Below are 23,746 nucleotides of genomic sequence, written 5' to 3' on the forward strand. Positions count from 1 at the left end.
CATCATCATCATCATCATCATCATCATCATCATCATCATCATCATCATCATTTTTATTTCTTTATATAGGGCAATCAGTGTACAAAATGCTGTAATATACATTTTGCTAGCAAGGATCAAAATAAATAAATAAATAAGTAAACTGATTGGTTACAGAAAGTGTAGTAATACTTGGACATCTGATTTGATTACCATAAATAGACAATCTGTTAATTCTCTTTATAGTTATAAGTATTGCTTTCTATATGTAAATGTCCCAGTATATGTCAATGTCATATGTAATCTTGAAGAAAAATGTTCAACAAACTTTTCTGGGGCCATTATTCACCCCCATCCCCACCTCTTAAACTCCATTCATGCCATTTTAAATCATTTGCTCTCCTATGAAATTCAGGAAGGCTTGTTCCTTTAGAGTGCTTGGACCTTTGATGTGAGCAAGGCATCTGGTATCAAGTATTCGCCTACCCCACTTAAGGCACCCACTAACAGACAACTAATATTATATTACCACTGACTCCTTCTTTATATTCCCTTTGAATTTTTGCTTGTTCAAACATTCATACTTGATTTTAATTGTTTTTAAATTGTTATTATAAAGTTTTTAAAAATGTTTTTTATCTGTGAGTCACCTTGGATCCTTGGGAGAAAGATGGCATACAAATGAAAAATGAAAAATAAAATAAAATAAGCTATGCAGGTGTAACTCTACTGTATGGCAGTGTGTTAACTCAAGCATCTTTTCTGCATTTAGCTGTGAAAAGAACTGACTGCCTGAACTACAATGATTTGATTAGCATACAGTAATTATAAAATTAAAATAAATAAATAAATAAATAAAAATTTAAAAGTGCAAAATACAAATCAGCTTATACTGTCACAGCTTCAAAGGCATCTCTTTGCCAAGCCTATCAGACTAGGCCATCTATCATCTACAATACCATTCTAAGTTATTGCACTGTATCAAGAGAATTCAGCTGTACCACTAAGCTTTCTCTGTAATGACTAAGAAACATTTCACACATAGGTGGGGAACCCATGGACCTTTAGATAATATTGGGCCACAACTCTTTATGATAATCCAGAAGTCGTTCAGAACGTTTGGAGGGCCAAAGTTTTCCCACTTTGCTTTAGAAAACCTTGCAGATTAGTAGTTTCCACCACTGCTTCCACCAGATTGTCTTTAATCATTTCTGTGTTCAGCAAGAGCTTTGCAAATTTCCTGTATGCCATTTTAGTGATGGTTACAGACACTAGCCCAGCCAGGGGTTAAGGGTTAGCAATGGCTCCCATCGGATCCTGGAGGACTACGCACATGGCCAACTTGCCCTTCACCACCCACAAACATTCTTTATCTTTGCTCCCATATGGCCAATAGCACATGCCTAAGCCTCAATCGATGGATGCCACTTCCCACTCAACTGCCTCCTCCTTAAGGCCTGCACAGACCTTTTTCAAAATACTTGATATTTTGACAGTCACTTCGTATTTTAAAAAAGTCCCACGGAAGCCAAATCACTATGGAATCACTATTGGCAATGAAGGGGGAAAATATACCACCCCCCATGTTTTGGGGTGGAGGGGCCATTTTAAACCTTTCTATTAATGTTTAAAATCTTTTTAAAATGTTTCTTATTAATCCCTAGCATATTAGGGAGAAAAGATCCACTCCCTACTGTCCCAGATTCCAAGGATTTGGAATTATCTGCTAGAAGGATCTAATCTTTCCCTGCCTCCCTATACAGTTCCCAAGGTACTCTTTCTGTCTGAATTACAGAATTAAACTGATTTAACTTCAGCTTCCTCCCCCCCTTTTTTTTTTCATGGTGACTTAGTGATTTCCAAATAGCTCACCAAAATACAGACTCCAGGATTCATTAAGATATAGCCATGATAATGAAAGTGGTATCAAACTGTTGCAGTTGAGCAGTGTAGATGCATCCTCAGTACAAGTTGATCTTAAGAATCTTTTAAAAATCTGGGAGTTCATCCAGAGTTGGTGAGGATCATGGGTTCCCTTAAGACAGAAGTGTGTACTGTGTTTGCCCTAGGCCTATACGCATCCCTTTCTGGCTCCTGACTGCTGGCTCTACTAGGCTGCCTTTTTTCCTAGTAAAAATGGTAAATTCCCTCGCCTTAAAGTCTCCAGGGATCACAGTTCTTCACTTAAATACACCACAGGGGTCTCATGCACTGCTTTACATTAAAGAATTCTGTTTTTCAAACTTGAAGTAGACTTTTGGACATGTTCATTATCCTCACCCCATTTTTAAAAATGTTTTTTGCAATCTGTGCAGCCCAAACACAGAGGATCTTGGGGTAGAAAGGTAGTCTCTGCACAGAACTCTGGTGCCACAACAAATTACAGTTCCCAGAACTCCATAGCATTCAGCCATGGCAGTTAAAGTGGTGTCAAACTGGATTATTTCTACAGTGCAGATGCAACCTACCCACACACTGAATGCTATGAGAACAAAGACAGGTGAGATAAGGTATAGAATGTTTCTTCCTAATGCTCAAAAGTTTCTCTGTTTACTTGTAGGGAATTTTCGTTTGTTTTTAATGTGGCAGAGGTCTCGGTTCCACATGCAGCAAAATGAAACGAGAAAATACATTTAAGTCACATTGAACTCAGTGACCTGTGACTGGAACCTTAAACACAATTACTGAGGAGTAAGTCCTATTAGACACAATGGGAATTACCCCCAAATATGCATGCATGGGATTGCATTGTGTGAATCCCATTGAAAGAAATTTAGCTGTGACCAAGCTTGTTATGTTGGCTTCAATGAGACTTAGGGCCCAATGAAGCCAAGCCCTCCCTCCAGTCCATCTGCCTTGGTCCAGGCCTCGGAGGTAGAGAGGAACTGCTGGACCTCTTACCCTTTCCCTCCACCACTCCCTTCTCCTTCTGTGTCATGTCTTTTTAGATTGTAAGCCCGAGGGCAGGGAACCGTCTAACTAAAGAGATTGCATGTACAGCGCTGTGTAAATTTACAGCGCTTCATAAATAAAGGTTAATAATAATAATAACAATGCTAGGCATGCTTATTCAGCAGTAAATCCCATTAATCCAGCGGTGCTTACTCACAGGTAATTGTAGATTGAAACTTTAGTCAAGAGCAATTTTAGCTGCATCAAAGGCCATTTGTGTATATCAATTTTGTCCTCTGTTTTCGATAGGTTTTCCTTAAGCAAACATAAATTCTTTTTACTGGTAGTTCTTTTTTTGGGATTTTTAACATTTTTAAAAAAAATTATGATAAGCAGCAATCTGGGGGGAAGTGTGATATAAATAAACAAGTAAATAATAATAGCTTTTGGCTCCAATATATATAACATAAGTCTATCCAGGATCGAAACTGAAATAATTTACAGGAGCAAAATCTTTGCAAGCAAAGCCTAGATTTACTTACAAACACCAAAGGACTCTGAATAAGATCTAGTCTTTTACTTTACAAATAGGAAGTATCAAGAGTTTCCATTCAGTGTAGTGTTTAGATCTGTGATGCTTTAGACCAAAGAAATCCAAGTTAAGTACTTCCGCTCCCTTGGTATTTCCTTTTGTAATCTACAAGGTATAAAATGATGAACAGACATGGTGCTGATGACATTTAAACTGAGCTCCAAGCGCAACCTCTGCTTTGATGTGCTTCCTCATGGTCATTCTGAGACATTAACATGATTAAGGCTATGACTGCTTGCCATTAAAAAAACCAACAAACCTACATCTTCCTCCTGTAACTAGCGAGAGAGCCAAATATATCTTCAAGAGCATATTTGAAGTCTACTGTTAGAGATATTACATACGATGTTCTTTTCATAGTCACTATCTAAATTTACAGCCTTGCTCCTTCATAGGTCGATCTGTCAAGTCAAAGTATCAGGAAAGTTAAATGTTTATTTTTGGATCTGAATACAGAACTCTAGTTTTAGGAATTTGCAGAAAACATCCATAGAAATTCTCCCCAGACAGCCCAGTTTTTCTGGCTTTTAGGTGCATTGGCACAAATATTTATTTAGCTATGGCACCTAAAGCACTCTCTTGTATCAGGCTGACTTGCCACAGAGGTGTTCTGTCATAGCTCCATGTAGGAATTGCAGCAAAGGTTCACACACTCATTCTCTGATATTGGGCTATCTAGTGGCTTGGAAGCCTGTTGGAATGGATTAACAGTGGCGGGTTACAGACCGCCCGTTTGGGGCGGGCTGCACCCGCCCCTTTCCCCGGGGTATCGGGGCCTCAGCTGCCAGACCAGCAGCCTCCGAGACCCCGATCCGTCGCTTTCCAGGCTGCGGGGAAGCGGCAAAAGGCCTCTTCCCTGCAGCCTGGAAAGGGGTGTCCTTGGGGCTTGAACCCCATGGCGGTGGGGAGGAGGAGAAAGGGGCCGCTTGGCCCCTTTCTCCCTTGCTTTGCTGGGCGCAGCCGTCTGAAGGCTGCGCCCAGCAACGCAAAGTGGCACTGCAAACCAGGAAGGAGCTCCGAAACGGAGTTCCTTCCTGGTCCGCGCAAAGGGCGCACTAAGCGCCCTGGCGCAGACCGACGACGTTACGTCCGCGCCGCCCCGTATAGAGGCGGCGCAGTCGTGACATCGTTATGGCGGCCCCCATGTGGATGGGGAACTGCCATTTTGTACGGACTCAGTCCGTACTAGGGTTAGGGGGTTGCGGAAGCACCGCAGTTTCCTAACCCTAGTACGGACTGACTCCGAACTTTCATGGCGCTTTGTAACCCGCCAGTAATTCCCAAATTCTGGTTCTCCAGGTGATTTGGACTTCAGCTCTCAGAAGCCTCAGCTGGCTAATGGTCAGGGATTCTGGGAGCTGAAATTCAAAACAGCTGGTAGACCAGAGTTTGGGAATCACTGTGTGACAAAAACAAAAAATGAACAACACATTTGACCATATTTGTTTGATCAAGACACCCTGGCTCAGATGTTGACACAGTGACGTCTTTGCTACTAAAATGGATTTTGCACAGTTGGGATGCCAATTTGGCTTGACTCTAATGTAAGTACCCATAGCACCACTCCTAGTTCCCATAAAAGTACAGCACTATCAGTTATGCAAGATATGGCCTCCCCTTATGGAAAGTTGACCCCAGTGTTACTGCAGGCACACAACACATGGAAAAACCATGAGGAAGGCACCCATCACTACTAGTATAACAGCTGAATCTCTCCAGAAGCACACAGTATCAATGAGATAGACAATACTTTCCCTAACAGGGACACTTTAGCTGTTGCTTTTAAACTGAGCTCTCTTAGCTTTTTTGTTGCTCATAGGGACTGTCTATCTGAATATTATATAATAACAATTTGGCATTGATCAGAAAACAGATATAAGGTATGAATATTCTTTGTGGTCTTCTTTTGTTATTTTTGCATTTGGAGATGCTTCAGTCAATCAGTCAAGTAATGAAGTAAATAATAGGCAGTTTTCATTAACTATGTACATTTGTCAGGTTTTGCTGTTATGTCAGAGAAAATAAGATTTTCTTCTCCTTTGCAGTTCCACTGCAATGTTTTCGGATACTGAAGATCTCCATTGGAAGGTATCCCAGCTCTGTGGAGCAGGATGCTAGACCATCTAGGGGACATGCGGGAAGCAGTGGAACCCAGTGGAAGTACACAGTCTGATCCTGCCCAAAACTATGAATTTGCTAATTATCAGGGTTACAACAGCAACTTGTGAAGTTTCATTGCTAACAAGGAGCATTTTCAGGGCTGGATGCAGTGAAGCAAGATTCCCACATGCCCAAAGTATCCCTGTCAAAATACCACTTTGACTTAAATCCTCTTAATTGAATGGCATTTCCCTTTCCTCTCTCTCTAGACAATCCCACTGCAAGTTTCCTCCTTCATGTATAGCCTGGGTAAATTTATTTATTAAAATATTTAGATCCTGCCCAACACCCAGAGAGATATCTTAGTGGAGTGTATGATATCTGCTCAGTCTCATGAAAAGCACAGATTTCTATAAGATTTCGTTACTGAACCAAATGGGCAGATAGGTTGAAGGTATGAAATTGAATGGATCCTTTCAAACTTTATACTTCTGCCAGGCAGGATAGAAAAGGTTACAGGTCCATCAGACACCTTGGATGAGTCTTAGGTAAAAGAGCACATCCTGCTCAGCTCAGAATGTAATATTTCAGAAATAATTTCAGTTTCTCATCCTCATCATTCTCCTCTTCATAACACAGAGAAGGGGGGGGGAGGTAGATAGGACAGCAAGGGCATCACTAGGGGGCGTGGATCACACCAGGTGACACTCCAGGGGGGTATATACCCAGTGGGGCAGTACACCTGGTGGGACATGTGCAGCTGCTGGGTTAGCGTCCCTTTCTCATCTGCCCAGCAGCTATGCCAGGTCTGAAATGGCTGCTGGTAGGTCACAGCATCACCCACCATCAGCAGCCACTGGTGGAGACATGGTGCATTCCAGTCTGCACCTGGCGTGGCTGCTGGGTGAGTAGCTGCATCAGACCTGGAATAGGTTGTCAGGAGGATGGAGAAGAAGGGGCATGTGCTTGCAGGGCCGGCTCTAGGTATTTGACCACCCTAGGCGAGAAATAGTTTGGCACCCCCTGTCGCCCCTTAGGATAAGGTGGGTGGGTGGGTGGCGAGAGGAGAGGGGACTGTTGACCTTGAGGTTACATTCAAGGTGATTGCGGAAGGTGGATGATGTACCATGTGACCGTACCACGGACACAGAGGGGCGCGCATTTATGTTTTGGCCATTGTGCAAAGAAACCGTCATACATTAGCTTGCTTTTACATCGCTTGCTGTACTGAGTTTTCACTTTAAACTTGTTTAATTACAAAAAAAATATACAAAAAGCCACCAAGCTGCTCCTGAACTTTGCCACCCTAGGCGGTTGCCTAGTTCGCCTAACTTGATGAGCTACCCATGTGTGCTTGCCCATTCTGGCTTCTCTGCTGTTGTAGCTCTCTTGACTGTGGGAGCCAAGGCAATGGAGAAGCCTGAACAATTAGCCTCACCATCCCTTCCATTCCCTCCTGCTGCCTTGCTTGCCTGGCTGCCTGGCCACCTCCTGGGTGGGTCTGGCTAAGTGGCAGGTGGGTGACCAGGTTGGGGGGGGGCAGGCAAGTGAGGCAATAGAAAGGGAGGGTGACAGGGCAGGGCAGCATTCTGCTTCCTCCTCCTGGCAGGCCTTTCCAGACACCAGCACTTGTGACATCTCTGAGGAAGGGTGTGTGTGTGTGTGTGTGTGTGTGTAGAGAGAGAAAGAGAGAGATTATGTTTGACCCTTTCCCCTTGATCAAAACAATGCAGTTGCAGGATTACTGTGCTTATGGTACAAGTATGAATGTAATGCTCCAAGCCATTTTAAATATACTGTATTATGCTAGCAGATTCCAGGTTGCATTTGAATATATCTATACCTCAGCATAATTTGATTTTGAGGGTAAGAGATCCATGGTTTGGTTTATTAGACTATCATTTCCCGCTCTTAGCTACAACTATAAATAAATACGTACATACATATATATATATATATTTAAAAAATAAATAAAGATAATAACCATGTTTTGTCTGTCAATGCAATTTACCTGTTTACCTTCTCTCCTTATACCATTTGCAGTATCCATTCAGAGATGACCTGGTTGAGTACCAATTATAATAGTCATTTAAGGAAATGGTCAATATTTGCAAACATTTCTTTATGAACTAGCATGCAGATGCTTGAGCACACAGCTTCAACTCTAAGCATACTTTATCAGATGCCATGCAGTACTTAATTCAGTATTTGGCTTTAAAATATAAAGTCATGCATGTACCTTATTTCCAGAATTTCCCAGGTTTTAATCCATTATATCCATTTAATCCATTATATAGTTAACAGTACCATTATATTATCTGTATTATTGTTAATGGTGAGCATTTAGACCCCCAAACACTTTTCTATGGGCCAATAAATAAAAAATATATATCTCGTACATTGTACTAAAAGCGGAAGACCCAACAAGATGCTCTTTTCTTCTCTGTTGTCACAAAACATGCATCCATACAAGACATGCTCATTTATACCCTGCTAAATCAATTTGAACTATGAAACTGAGAACTACTGCAATTAAATTGCCCTGCTTTTCCACAAAAGCAACACTTCACACAAACACTTCATTACTTACAAAGCAAACAATTGTCAAAGCTATTTTGGGCTACCAGCCAGCTGTCCTCATATATTTTATGGAATATGGCTAAGTATTGTGTAAGAAAAATAAAAGTACTTCGTATTTTTCATTTATTTATTAGACAATTTATTTATTAGACATCTATATATTCTGACTTGCCTCCAGTGAACTAATGGTGCATTTCTGTTCTCCTACCTATTATCCTCACAAAAAATGACCTTGTGCGGTGATGACTGTCCTAAGGTTACCCAGTGAGTTTTATGGATCAGAAGGGTCTGGATCTCCTAGCTCTCAGTCTAAAACTCTAAAAAATTATAAATACATTTAGGAATATAAAAATTATATTCTCACTGCTGGATTATTCTAAGAGCAGGCTGGAGTATTCTGGCTCCAAAGCTGCCCCAAATTCCCCTTTACCTGTCCCCTGTGGAGCGACACCAAGCGGCTGTTCACATGCATGTCTTGCCGTGCCATTTGCTGCTGCTGCTGCTAACACAAGTCATTCCCCTGAAAGCTGAAAATGAGGTGCCCACTGTCACTTAGATGGGCACCTTGTTCTGATTTCAAAGGAAGTGACTTGCTCCAGTGGCCATAGCAGGAAACATAGCAGGATGTGCATATGAACAGCTGCCTGGCATGCTTCTGGAGGGCTCTGGGTTTTCTGGGAAGATCCAGGGCAAAAGGTGAGTGTTTAAAATCCATTTTAAGGATGTCATAATGTGGGTTCAGTGTTCAACTGACTGTTCCAACCAGAATCAGGGATTGTGCCCTGCACTGTCTGGACTGACTGCTGTGAAGATGGAGGGGAGAACATGTTACTTGGCGCATGCAGACATGGTCAGATTCTCTTCTTTCTTCTTTTATATTCTCCTGACTTAGATATTGGCTCTAAACCAATAAAAAAACTCACATATTTTCAATAGCAGGAGAATTACAGAAACATTGTTCCTATTAAATATGGATAAGATTGGGTGGAGAGTACAGGGATTTCCTTAGAGTTATGTCCCACTGAATATGGGACCATACTCTCAGGATGTGTGTGCAGCTTTGCAGCCCTAGTTATAGAAGATTTAACCTTCCTTAAGCCCTAAAGTTTAAAGTCAAGGCATGGTGCAAGTCAACAAATTCCAAATAGCCTAAAGACAAATGCCTTGCAATGCAATGAATCTGCATTCAAACTACTTTTAGAAATTATGACTGTCTTTTTCCACCTAAATTTGAACAGGTTTTTGTCCTGATTAATTTTTTTACCTCCGACTGATGCAGTGACCAGGGATGGCATCTCTCCTCTAGATGCCTGTCTGGAGTCAGTAATGGGCTAGATGAGGGAAAACAGACTCAGACTGAATCCAGAGAAAACGGAAGTGCTCGTGATAGGTTCCCCGGGCCTAGGGATGGAGATTTGTCCACCTGTCCTAAATGGGGTCATGCTTCCCCTGAAGGACTCTGTTCACAGCTTGGGGGTGCTCCTGGACTCGTCGTTCCATCTCACATCTCAGGTGGACGCAACAGTCAGGAGTACCTGTTATCAGCTTTGGTTGATACGCCAGCTGCGACCCTACCTGGGCCGGAGGGATCTTGAAACAGTGGTACATGCTCTGGTAACCTCTCGGTTGGATTTCTGTAATGCGCTCTACATGGGGCAACCCTTGTACCAAACCCGGAAGCTTCAATTAGTGCAGAACATGGCAGCCAGGCTGGTCACTGGATGTTCCAGGACCAGCCATTTAACACCTGTTCTGCAAGATCCACATTGGCTGCCTATTCGCTTCCGGGCCCAATACAAGGTGTTGGTTATAACCTATAAAGCTCTATATGGCTTGGGCCCAGGGTACTTGGAGAACCGCCTCTCCCCATATAATCCGCCCCGCACACTCAGGTCAGCTGGGAAGCAACTTTTGATGGTTCCACCCTCGAAACACTCTGTGACTGCTCAGAGGGCGTTTTTAATCTCAGCCCCGCAGTTATGGAACTTGCTCCTCGAAGAGCTCCGCTCGACCCCCTCCCTCAACCTTTTTAGGAAGAGACTCAAACCCTTTCTCTTCAAACAAGCTTTCCCTCAGTTGTTATAACGCTTCCTCTCCCCCCTCCTTTCCACCTGCACTTTGGCTAGTTTTTGTATGGCTTTTAAATGGTTTCTTTTTTAATTCTTGTTTTTAATGTTGAATTGATGTATTTTACAGTGTTTATATTTATCGTTTGTTGTTACCAAGATGTTGTAACCCGCCTTGATCTCAAGGAAAGGCGGGCTATAAATAAACGATTTATTTTATTATTATTATTTTACAAGATTGGTGCTCCCTGTCCTTATTGCATTGGATGCTTAGATTTTTGTGGGTTTTTTGGGCTAGTTGGCCATGTTCTAGAGGAAAATGCACAAAAAACTATGGATACCGGCCATGAAAGCCTTCGACTTCACATTGGATACTGTTTATTATGCTACAGTTAGACCCTTCTCCCTGCAGTCTCTTGTTCCAGACCTTGTTATTTCATCCTTTTGCATTCCTCCTGCAACCTGACCCACTGTATAATGTGGCCATGCTCACATGAAGCCACTGGATGGCGTAGCAGGGCTAGGGTAGAGGTGGAGATGCTGGTTGCCTGTAAGTCTTTAATCTTTATTGTAAGAACTAGTGGAACAGTCTTGCCTGCTATCACAGATGCGACCCTGCAGTGGCAAAAACAGAGTGTTTAAATAAACACGCCCATCTACTCTTGTGGAAGAATTATATTTTACACACTCTGAGTTGTTATCTAGTGCAGTCTATAGTGTGTAATATACAAGGAAGAATCCCTTGCCTACAATCACTGATATTTGTTCTTTCCTTATCTGAAGGACGGATAGCTGTGTGCTCCAGCCGCAGGAAGGAGGGAACATATAGTCCCCAAGGAATAAATAAATAAATGTTTAAAAAGCAGGTTTTTATGACCAGTTCAGAGTTAAAACAGGACCAGATGGAAGCACACAGCCATTGAACCAAGTTGTGTTACTCCTCTGACTGTAGGCAAAGGGATCTTACAGCACCTTTGAGACTAACTGAAAGACAGAAGTTGAGGGTGAGCTATAGTGACTCACCCCAAAAGGTATCCACTGTGCTCCCAACTGAAATAAATGTCTAAGGATTTCACTGCACAAGGGGAAAAAAAGGTGAAATTGATCAGGAGGTTAGTGGCTTTTTCTGTGCTGCTCTGCATGATGTCATAACACTTCTGTTCTCTTTCCAAGGGGAGACAGTCATCAAAGTGTGCCTTTTGCTGATCAGGAAAAATCTGTTGTGCAAAAGGCATGCTTTGATGACCATCTCCTCTCAGGAAGAGAACGGAAATGCTATGGTGGCATGTGGAATGGCACAGAGAAAACTCCTATACTCTTAATCAGTTTCACCTTCATTTCTTATGCAGTAAAATCCCAAGGTTGATCATTCAGTCTGAAGGACATTTGCTCTGTCCAAGAAAGAGAGACATAGAGCATGCATATATGGAAGATACATATCTTGTCCTCCAACCAACTCCCATATAATCTCCCCCGCACCCTCAGTTCATCTGGGAGCAACCTATTGCAGCCTTTAAAAACCAGACTAACTGCTACTTCCCAGAGGGCCTTCTCTGCAATTGCTCCCAAATTATGGAATGGTTTGCCGGACAAGATCCGTCAAATTGCCAGCTTAGACAGCTTTAAAAAAGCTGTCAAGACGGATCTCTTCCGGCAGGCCTTTCCTGATTAAAGTGCCCAGCCACAGAATGACTGCCCCCACATCATGTATTAGCCCACCGCTCTTTCCTTGTTATATTTTTATTGTGTTTTTAACTGTGTTTTTAATAGATATTTTAATTGTACATGTTTAATCCTGTTTTAAGGGGGAGAATTTGGGATATAATGCTGTAAATGTGGATATTTTAATATGTTGTGAGCCGCTTTGATTGTCTAGTTAGAGAAAAGTGGGATAAAAATAAAAGTTTTATTATTTTTATTATTAACCCAAACTTCCAATCAGCTTAGGTCTCATTAGTTTTTATCTAATGGCTCAGTGGGGTCAGCAGAAAGCATGAGCTGCCTTGAGTGAAATGTACATGTCCTGATCCAGGCCTCCTCACAGGCAGCTGTGGGTAAAACCTCCCTGTTGAATAATATTAAGAATGTGCAATTGAACAGCTGGTCCAGGCTTTGGGAGTTTGAGGGGAGGAATGGCAAGGAATGTGCATGTTTCACATACCTCCTGAATATGTGGCTTTCTCAGTCCGAGCTGTTATGGTCAGGATCTACTCAGCTGTTAAAGGGAAATATTTCTTTCCAGTTCTCATGACACACTTTGGGTGTGTCTGACAACACTCTGACAACAGCGTGCCATTGTTGAATGCTCTGAGGACTTCCTTAGAGGCTTATGCTCTGACCTGATCATTTCATCTGCTATAGGATGGTCAAAAACTTTTCTTTTTTAAACATTATAGAAGGAATATTTCAATACTCCATTTCCATAGAGAATGAAGATTGCAACTCCAGAAACTTCTGAGAATTGCCCTTGAAGTAGACCAACTAGGGATAAGGATGAAACGCATTGGGCTTTTTAAGAAATAAAAGTTTTTGACTATTGTATAGCATGTGGGACTTTGTCTCCTTTCATTTTCCCACTGAGAATATATGCTTTCTATATTTTTGGTTTTGTTCCTGATCATTTCATCCCCATCTGTGTTGGGATACCTGGGTTTCCCTGCTCAGTGCATACGAATGTTTAACATTTATTGTTGCAGAAAATGACCCTCTTGAAAGGTGGCTAAAATATCTTAATTAAAGCCAGAGGTGGGAATTGCAAGGGCCTCCAGATGTTGCTGAAGTGCAGTTCCCAGCAGCCCAAACCAGCACAGTCAATAATGAGAGGCACTGGGAATTGCAGTCCCACATTTGGAATGCCATCCCTGTACTAAACTCTCAAGGGACCCTGGACTATTGGGTCCAGATAGGCTTGCAGGTAGTTTCATGACAATTCAAATACTCCGGCATCTCTAGTCAGACCTATAAAGCCCTTAAGAAAGACTGTATCTCCCAATATGAACTTATTAGAGTCTTTGGAATTTCCCTTGAGGGGAAGCTAGTTGTCCCCTGCTCTCCTTTCACTGACAGGCAAAGTCCTACTTGTTCAACCAGGCTTGAACAATGAGTAATTGCTTCTAGGGAGCCTTCTTATTTGTGGTGTGTGTACGTGTGCCTTATTTAAACTTTTGTATGCTTTAAAAATGATTGGTTTTAATTGTTTTCAAACCGTATTGTTAGGTTTGACCTGATCCTTTCTGCGAGCCACCCTGGATCCCACTCTGGAAGACAACCCACATATAAATTGAATAAATAAACAAATAGCCAAAGGGTTCCTAGGCAGTGCAATTGGGAAAGACTACTCTCAGACTGAGTCATTGGATGGAGACAGAACTGGACTAACTGGCCTAACACTCTGACTTAATGTAAGGCAGTTTCATATGTTCCCGCCTTGTGCCATAGAGCATTTGAAAGTCATACTCTAAATGAATGACTAAATAAATAAATAAATAAAATTACACCTAACTGGTGGGCCTGCAATAAGATGCAAGATGGAGTGCTTCACCTCAAAATACTCCATTCGATTGCTGCTGTCCTACTAACCTGGTTTTCTATTCTCTCCTTCTCCCCACCCTCCACTGGAGTCAGCCAACATCCCATCACTACTGGGGATGCTGGGCTTTGTTCTTGTTAGATTTTCTTTAGGGCTCTTTTGAGTCTGATGATAACATCTTTCTGAGCGTGGCATTTGATGGTGCCATTCTGTGTGAAGACAAGTTTTTGGAGAGTTGAGATTACTGTTATACAAAAGCGGCTCTGATACACGTAAGGGACTTTTTAGCATGACGGTGACATCTCTCAGGAAGTGCTTCATAGTGTCCAGGAGGTTTTACAGGACTCTAGTGTTAGTGTTATAGGGTGAGATGTGGTGTTTTAAAACAGATGGGCAACTTCAAGGCTTCTAGATGTTGTTGGATTGATTAGCTGGTTAGGGCAGACTGAAGTTATAATCCTATTTGGATTATATATTTTATATATTTGGAAGGCCACAATTGCCCAATCATGTTTAGAAATATAGAATATCTCTTAAAACTGGAGATGAGAAGGACCCAGAAAAATTCAGTCGAAAAAGGATTTTTTTCCCTGAAATGATTTTTTCACCAGACCTAATAAAAAGAAAAAAGGAAAGGGGGAAAAAAAAGGGGGGGGCATATTTCCTAAAGAATAAGGGTAGAAAGAGGAAAGGTGATTCTCCTCCTCCTCCTCCTCCTCCTCCTCCTCCTCCTCCTCCTCCTCCTTATCTTCTGTTGTCTTATAAATATGATATTACATTTGATCTTAGCCAAAAGGCTGAGAAGCAATACTTATAAATATGATATTAACTATCTGTTTGACTATTCTACTGACTATAATGCATTCCCTAAATAAGGAATCCTGCTTAGTATATTTAGTATATCATTAACCATGATACAGTACCATTTTTAAAAAAGTTCTGGGATAAACTGGAGTACACACAAAAAGGACTCAGGGTGTCACAGTCAACCCAGAGGCCATACTCTGCTAAATACAGTATTGAACTAATACATAGATATTGTTAGAGTGTATGATAGGTAAATATATCATTTGAAATGAATCAACTTTAGACTGTCCAAGAAATGGTTTTAGAAAGCAGACTACGTAGTAGTCTATATGGGAGGTCAGGAAATCCAAGGATGCTATTGAAGAGTTTAACTCAAAACCAAAGGATAAGAAGATATTTACCATCAGAGGAAGCTTGATGAATATCCGGTCATTTAATGAGAATATTCAAAGGCTTTGAAATATTTTCAGAATGGGTTCTTGTGCCAGTCTAGCAATAGCAATAGTACTTTATAGTGAATTAAGTACTCTCTAACTGGTTTACAATGTTTTGGCCAGCCAGTTGCCCCCAACAAGCTGGAGACTCATTTTATCAACTTGTGAAAGGATGGAAGGGTGAGTCAACCTGGAGCCCTCTGGGATTGAACTCACAAAGTTGTAGCTACAGTACCGGTATTTTAACCACTGCACCACCTTAATCTAATGTAAAACAGGACTTTTTTTTCTTTAAAATGTGTTTATTTAAAAAAATAAATCTAATTTTCTAAGAGGTCAGATTGATTTGGGTTTTTTTGCCTTTCTTTTTGAAGTCTAACGATTTTTTTTAAAAAAAAGATAATATAAATTTTTAACATATCAGTCTTTTAAATCTTCATTAGAAAAAGGCTATGCATTGCTGTATCAGCTGCTTAGTTAACAACATACCTATTTGCTCATATGAGGTTCCAGGACAATGTTAGGAGGGTAACTCACCTACAGGAAAACTGCAGAACCATGGCAAGAAAGGAGATCATCAGTCCATCTAGATCAGTTCTTTTGGTTTTGGTGGTCTGCTGAGTCTCAAGCTAAGGCCTTTCCCAAGTCTTCAAATCTGAAATCCCTGAGACTGAAACTATAAACTGTAGGTTTGATTCAGTGGCAAATACCACCTATGTAGCTCCTCCCGACCCTAATGGAAAAGCTTTCAGAATCTTGTGCATCCTATATAGAGTCCTAGCTGGACATTGCGCATACCTAAAAGTGTGCTTTGAGAAACGTATGTGACATCAGTGCCTGGCATTTTATTCATTTGAGATGGTTCTTGGACTTGGGGACTAAATCCTCAGCTTTAATCCTTGGAACTGCAACCATCCCTGGAGGTGACCTTGACCTGGTGAAGCTGTACATATCTCAGTTGTGAGGGTTGAGAATACTTGGCTACCTCGCAGGGGTATTGTGAGGATAAGGAGTCTCAGATGTGATAAAGAACAGGCCCATATAAGTAAGAAGACATATGAAGTAACATGTTGGAATATAGAACAGGACTAAAAGACTGGAACCAACCTGCATGGTTTCTAGTTTTATGACCTAGAAGAACCAATGAAAGGTCACAGACATTTTGCTTTATTTTTATTTTATTTTACTAATACTGTGTAGTTAATTGGTCTACTACCTTTAGTAGAGATCAATTATTCCATTAAGATATATAAATGCCTGCTGCTTTCATTCAAATACTCACAAACTATATGCTTTATAACTGGGATATATTTAAGCATGGTTGGTGCTTTGTATTAGCAAGTTCAGAGCTTCAGAGCTTATTGAGTAGTTTTTTGTGGGTTTTTCGGGCTCTGTGACCATGTTCTAGAAGAGTTTATTCCTGACATTTCACCAGCATCTGTGGCTGGCATCTTCAGAGAACATCTTCAGCCACAGATGCTGGTGAAACGTCAGGAATAAACTCTTCTAGAACATGGCCATATAGCCTGAAACACTTACAAAAAACTATGGATGCCGCCGTGAAAGCCTTCAACTTCTTATTGAGTAGTCTTAAGAAAGTCACTCACTCTCAGCCTCAAAGCCAACCTCAGGCTCATCTGCAATATTAGGGTAATAGTATTCATCTACCTTACAGGGCTATTATAAAGATTCCTGCTACAAGATATATGAATAGAGTGCTTTTAGTATTTGACACTGCATATTGAGATAACAGTATTTTTAGGTAATTTAGGTACCAGTATGTTTTTAATGGTATTTTTTGCAGAGAGTGGGGTTTCTTTACATACAGAGACCTATTCAGGTAAAATAGGAATTGTTGTGTGTGTGTTTGTGTAACCTCATTAGGCTCTGGTGGCTGTCATAGTTGATCCATTTATGCTCCTGGAGTGACATTTTGGAGTTAGAAATGTGCACTTGGGTCTAAGACGAGAGCTACAGAGAGCTGCTGTCATAACTAAAATTACAGAATTCAATTTTTCAGATGATAAATATGCCATTAAGCATATTTATGTAAAGATAAATTAGCCAGAGCCATGAGAGTTGAAAACTCTATTTTCTCCTAATTAATTGGATACATGCAGCTATCAGACTAATGTAAATTACTTCAGGAGAAAATCCAGTTTGCATTCTGCTTCGGAACTCAGCATTCATGAAGTATAAGATCTAATCTAATTGCTAAAGGGAAAGGAGGAGAAAAATTGCCACAGCCTGCCCAACTGGAGTTCAATGTCCTTTAAATTCAATTTTAGCCTTCCCCCCTTATTATGAACCTACCCTCCTTATACAAATCTATCTATTCCAGTGCCTCCATTGTATGAAGTTTAAATTTTAGGCAGAATCTTCCTTAGATTCTACTCTGGCACCAGTATGGGTTGATTTTTCAGACCCTGATAATTCAGTCTAACAAGCTTTAGGTGAAGGTCAGTTTTCACTTTGAAGATTAGTTATGGATGACTACAGTGTTAAACCCATTTACAAGGCAGCATGTCCTGCTGAACCCAGGGACACTTTCTTCCAAGGAAACTTGCATAGGATTGCAAATGTAAGCCACCCTCATCCAATTAGCCTTCTTAGAATTCATTAGAGGGCCATCGTGGTTCAAATGAGCTGCTACCAAAATTCTTGCTACCCTTGCAAGATTCTCCACTCTTTGGCTCTCCATATTAGGCTGGATTTCTTAGGTAGAGTTTCCAAAATTGGTAACTTGATTAATCGAAGTGCCAGGTAGGTGGGGAATGACACTCTACTTAGAGTCACTCAGGGAATCTATCCAGCTGGGTCTTTCCCTCTGTCCTCATTCCACAGGCAGAGGACTTCCTAGCACATCGCTCCACATGCAGAACATTAGACAAAATACCAACTGTGCTGTATAAAGATTAAATTCAGCATGCAACAACTCCAAGGTACTGTACATCGAAAAGGCAATCAAACACACAAAAGGATTTTTGTTATGAGTTAAGCTAGGTTCACATCATAAAAACTTGCACATTGCGAACAACAAAGATGAACAGAGTAGGCACTGGAACATTTCACTGTGCTTCTAGTTACTGATCTCTCCTCCGCTAGCATCCAAATTTGCTCTAATCTTAAAACTGAGAGAAAAAGAAGGGGGTCGCTATTTTATTTTCATAGACAAGAAGTAAGGCAATGTATCTGGAAAGAATGGATCTTCAGCTGCTTATAACTGAATGTAATAAATTCATGATGGAACTTACAAAATAATGAATCCTCATTTAAAAAAAAGGAGTTTGTTTTAATGCTATTATTCAGTTAATTACACATTCGCAATGAATCCATTGTAAAATATTTGCTGTATCTCACAATGTAGGTGCATGTATACACATGCACATACACACACTTGAGAGAACAATATTTCAGGCCAGATTGAAACAGATTTAATACCAGATTTTAAAAAGATTAACACCACCTCTGGCTCTTAACTTATTACATGTCCAGACCAGCTACAGAAATAAAACATTGGCTGTGGCTTATAAAATAAAAACCAATCTAATTATTAAACATTTGGGATGGTGGGAATAATCCCATCTTCACTAAAATCCATTCCACAAGCCATAAATAAATAAACCCACCCAAAACCTTTTCTTCCAGATTTGAATGAGAGATTGCCCCTGTACTCTGGGCTTTCTAGTTTGCTAGCTAGAGAGAGACAGAGAGGACTTTTCAGTGACCATACACAAGGTTCATCTCTTTACCTTAATGGTGGAAAGATCAATTGCTGGTTCCTTGGGCTTTGCTGGTTCTGGGGCTGGCGCTGGGGCAGGGGCTGGCGCTGGGGCAGCAGCTTTCTTGGCGTCTTTCTTTGGTGCCATTTCCTCTCTTTTTTTTTTCCTTTTTAAAAGTTAAAAGGTGCCCCTAAAACTCCTACAAGAGATTCCTGGATGAGGAGCAGTGAGTGGTCAGGATGATCTACAGCCCAGTGCCTTGGAGGAAGACCCAATGTGTTAAGCACCATAAGGGCATATATATATATTTCACTTAGTGCCCTAATACAATCTTGACACTTGCAGCTGGATTGGACAGTTTGCTAGTCAAGGGGGATGTCATTCTGAGACAGTCTATAAATGGAATATAAGGTGGTCAGAGCTTCGTCAGATTCAAGAGGACTTGAGTGTTCCCCCCCTTTCTTTAACAGCCTCCCATGCGTTTTTGTAACAGGTTAAAAAACAAGAGGGAGGGGGAAATATGACAAAGCCAGTTTAGGGTCTCTCCCTGCCATTCAAAGCCACGATTGATTGACACTTTTTTCTTGACGGAATTACAGTTCTGCTGAAGTTATAAATCTTGTTTTCCACGTCTGTGTGTCATTATAGGAGGGGATAGAGTTTCCAGATGGAATTTGGACTTTAAGGGTTGGGAAATGAGCCTGACTTTCCATCCATGCCCCCTCCTGGCTCTTTCCTTCACACCATGTCCCCACCACCCTCTTTTACTCCTCCTCTATTTCCTCCCTTTGCAAGAAGAAAGTGTTGATCCAGCAGAGTTGCAGGGGAGTGTTTAAAAATAAAAGGCGACGTATATGGAAAGCCCATCCAGCTTTCAGTCACAGCACCTTTCTCTCTCCCTCTGCAGTCCCAGAATCTTCCATCTGTTCTTATTCATCCCTTAATAAGCATACAGTCTTCAGTAAAGCTGTATGTAAAAGCCAAAAGCTCTACCCCTAATCCAATTTCACATATTGTTGGCTGACATAACCAAGCTCGATTTATAAAGGAGACAGACAGGCCACCTAAGAAATTTTTTTCCCAGGGAAAACTGGAGATGTTCCCCTCCTCTTTGTAAAACAAATGAGCTCTCAATCAAGGGCAGGATTTGTGTTTATTGTCTCTAATTTAATTGCTCGGCTCCTGTCTCATATTTATCTGTCCTCACTTTCAGGCTCACAGACAGGGAGACCTTTCCTCCCTTGTCATGCCCTCCCATTCCTTTCCAGAGCAGACAAGTCTTTAAGCTTTGATAAATCCCTTCTCGCTTTCAGAAGGGAGAAAGAGTTCTCACTGCTAATGAAGCCCATGTTCAGTTTTGTACTACCACAATAGGTGACTTTCTGAACAAGCAACAGAGATTGTTGGTTTATTCTGCTCAATGACCAGAATAATATTTAAACAAACTTCAGACTCCTGAGGTTGAGTTTAATAAACTCAGAACCATCAATAAAGTTATTATTGACAGACTTAGAGGATACAGGCTTCAGCGATTTTAGAAATTACCTAAAATTCTTATTAAAATTGAAATAGTTTTCATTTGGATAACCAGATCATCACCAGAAGTCAACTGTCTTCCCAGGATATTTTCTTGATCTCATATGAGTTATTTACACAGAGGGATTTGCCACAAATCAGATTTAAGTGTACAACAAAATGATTAAGTATGGATTCCAGGTGGTGGTAAGACAGAGCGAAGCATAACTAATATCTGTTGCTTTGTGTATTCACATGAACCTCAATTTACAGTGATCCCATCCTAGGGTTTCTCGGCAAGATTTATTCAGAGCTGGTTTACCATTACCTTCCTCTCAAGCCGAGAGAGTGTGGCTTGCCCAAGGTCACCCAGCAGACTTCCATGGCTCAATGGGGATTTGAACACTGGTCTCCCAAAGTACTAGTTCAAGGCTCAACCACTACACCGTGCTGGCTCTCAAGGATTAACTAGCATAAGAAAATATATTATTTAAAAGTTGACACAATATTGAAAGTGTTAAAAGTAGCATCAAGAACTATAAGTGTGCATAGAGGCAGAGACTACCAGTTAAATTTTACTATGTCTATTCAGATATAAGTCCCATTGGGTTCAATAGGATGTCCTCACAAGTAAGTGTAAGTTGTATTGCAGCCTAAATAAGGTGGCATTTCTCCTGGAGCTTTTCCCTACTCAAGGAAGCAATGCAGTGCTGGGCAGTCTGTGGCCTTCCTGGGCCTGAATTCAACATGGTGTTGACCCTAAAGCACTAGTGCAACATGAATTTCCTTCCCTTCCCTTCCCTCTCCCTCAAGCTCTCTGCAGCTCTAGACGAATTCACAGCCCTCCAGAGCTGGCTTTAGGAGTGCTTGGGGGCAACAATGGGACCAGGGAATCATAGAGTTGGAAGAGACCACAAGGGCCATCCAGTCCAAGCCCCTGCCATGCAGAAAGAAAATTTTGGTAGAATTGGTGATGGATTTGAAAAAGCTAAATACCAGAACAAGCCAATTCGAGTTCTTCCTCACCTCTTCAGGAGCTCATTCCACATCAACATATAATGTTTAGAACATATGATTCAACTTGAATCAATAAAATAAAAGATGTTCAAGTTACAGCATCAATGCAATTAGATTATCACATATGCAGGGAGGGAAGGAGGGTGAGCTTGACTTTAGCTGTTAGATAATATTTGCTTAATAGGGTAAGCCACAATGGACTATGCTATCTAATCTGAGAAAACAATTTCACACACACAGAAAGTACCAAGTGCTAATTACAGTAACCTTTGTAACTGGTCAAATCCAAGCAGTAGCAGTAGCTCAATACTGGGCCTTTATTAGGCCCAGCTGAATGTCCCAAGATAGTGCCCTAGCTTGGGTTTCATAAGATTCCTCCTCAAGCTGGCTGTTAAACAAATAAGAGGGTGAGATGCTGCCTCAAAGAGGCATGGTAGAAGCCTATCTGAGGTATGTAACAATCTTAAGATGGTGACTCAGACATGCAACCTGATCCTATGCAAGTTTACCCAGACATGAGTCCCACTGGATTCCTTGGTTTCCAAAGCAAATCCAACAGCATCACTACCATATTAGATTGTTATTTAACTAGACTTTATTATTCTTATTTGTCAATCTCTGGCCTCATTCCCACTACATAATAAACTGGTTTGCAAATCGATCTGAACCGAACCAGTTTAAATGGCTCTTGTTCACACTTGCACCAAATTTCTGGTGTGGGTTGTCAAGGGGCGCCCATTGCTAAACCCATTTAAACCAGTTCTTCTGGATCTGCAGAATTCCCCGCTGCTTTTGAAATGAATTGATTCAGCACAAGCGTGAATGCGCTGTCTATTTGATTCATTTCCTGTGAGGCGACTCCATGTTGAATCGATCCATTGTTGAATGTGGATTTGAAGTGGATTAAATTGAAATGGGTAGGTTCAATCATGGCTCGAATAGTGTGAACATCTATCTATTCAGCGCTAAATCACTTCATCAGTTTGACACAAAAATGATCTCTATTTAATATTGTTATTTTAACATTATTTGTCTAGCACATCATATTAAAATCTTCCCTGTGATAGCACAGATTTTAAGTTGCCAATTGCATTCAAAGGCTATTTCACAAGTTTCTGTTAAAAACATTTGTATGCTCTGAGCTCCTTATTATTATTATTATTATTATTATTATGTAAGATTGGGCCGGAAGTAGATGGTCCTTTTCAGTAGACCTTAGACACCCCCCCACACACCAACAGCTGGACAGCAAAGGACCTCTTAAGATGGGTTCAGCCAGTCAGGAAGCAGCATATCATAACTCTAAAGTCAGCCCTTAGTATCCACATATTTGTTAGCCATGGATTCAAGCATCTGCAGCTTGAAAATATTTTAAAAATATATAGCAAACTTTGTTTTCCCATTTTATATAAGAACACAATTTCACTTTGCCATTGTATTTAATGGGACGTGAGAATACATGGATTTTGGTTTCCAGAGAAGCTCCTGGACTCAAATCCCAGGGGATACCAAGGGCCCACTGCACTTTGAGAAAAACCTTACTCTAAAAGCAGAATCCTCCAGTAGGGAAATTGTAGATCCACAATCTATTACAGCAATAGTATCTTTTCTAAAAACAACTTCCTCCCCTATAAGTTTCTTTTTCTTTTAGTGGTTATATGTGGGATAGTTACAGGTGAATATTAAATGCCAAAGAGTGTATGTGGCTTCTCAGCATGTAAAGAAGTTCTACCCTATAGAGACATATGCAGACAGTTACTATGTCTGGGAATGAATTCCATTCATTGTTCTTATTGTCAAGAAAGTTGAATTAAAGCAGGGCACTTCCAAAGCAAGTGGAGTTCAAATTTATATTGGTCTTAAAAATTCATCAGCAATTTTGATTTGGAGGCACACAAAGTATTCACTGTGCTTCTTAACATCTAGAATATATGAAGCTGCTGTTGGTCAGCAAAAAAGTCAACCTGGGGGTGGAATTGCAGCCTCTTCTTTTGCATCCCCACCCCCCTGAAAAATCAGTGAGTAGGTTGGGAGTGCTCTTGGACCCAGCACTGCTTCTGGAAGTCCAGGTTGCCTTCCATCCCAAGGCCAGGAGCACACTTGCCCAGCTTTGGCTGGCATGCATTATGCCCTTTCCTGGGGAAGGTAGAGCTGGTCACAGTGGTGCGTGCCCTACTTACATCTAGACTACTGTAATGCGCTCTATGTAGAGTGCATTTGAAAAGTGTTCAGAGGCTGCCTCTAGTGTAAATGACTAGCCAGACCTGTGTTAAGTATGCTGAACTAATGCATTACAGAACAGATCCAGTGTTCAATGCTTGCTGTTTGTTCTCTTGAAGTGCTTGAAGAGAAGAGTTGTCTAGACAGGGAAATGTGTTGGAAAGTGGTGGTGTTTGTTGCTTTACTTCTAGTCAGTCAATCGTTTATTGTATTTGACTAAAAGCCATTACAAATTACTGTATGTCTACATTTTTGAGAAATTCAAATGAAGTGTTTCCAGTTATGCAATGTTT

General features: G+C 41.0%; 1 protein-coding gene across 1 annotated transcript in view; it reads right to left on the reverse strand.

Annotated features, from left to right (window-relative positions):
- MYL1 (myosin light chain 1) overlaps window positions 1-18,983 on the reverse strand; it is a 39,515-nt gene extending 20,532 nt beyond the window's left edge. The window contains exon 1 of the mRNA XM_042451927.1: window positions 18,732-18,983. Within this exon, the coding sequence (XP_042307861.1) occupies window positions 18,732-18,848 (117 nt within the window). The 5' untranslated portion in view covers window positions 18,849-18,983. The remainder of the gene's footprint in view (window positions 1-18,731) is intronic.
- Between the last annotated feature and the right edge of the window lie 4,763 nt (window positions 18,984-23,746).

This window comes from Sceloporus undulatus, chromosome 1, assembly GCF_019175285.1.
Source record: "Sceloporus undulatus isolate JIND9_A2432 ecotype Alabama chromosome 1, SceUnd_v1.1, whole genome shotgun sequence".
Lineage (NCBI taxonomy): Eukaryota > Metazoa > Chordata > Lepidosauria > Squamata > Phrynosomatidae > Sceloporus > Sceloporus undulatus.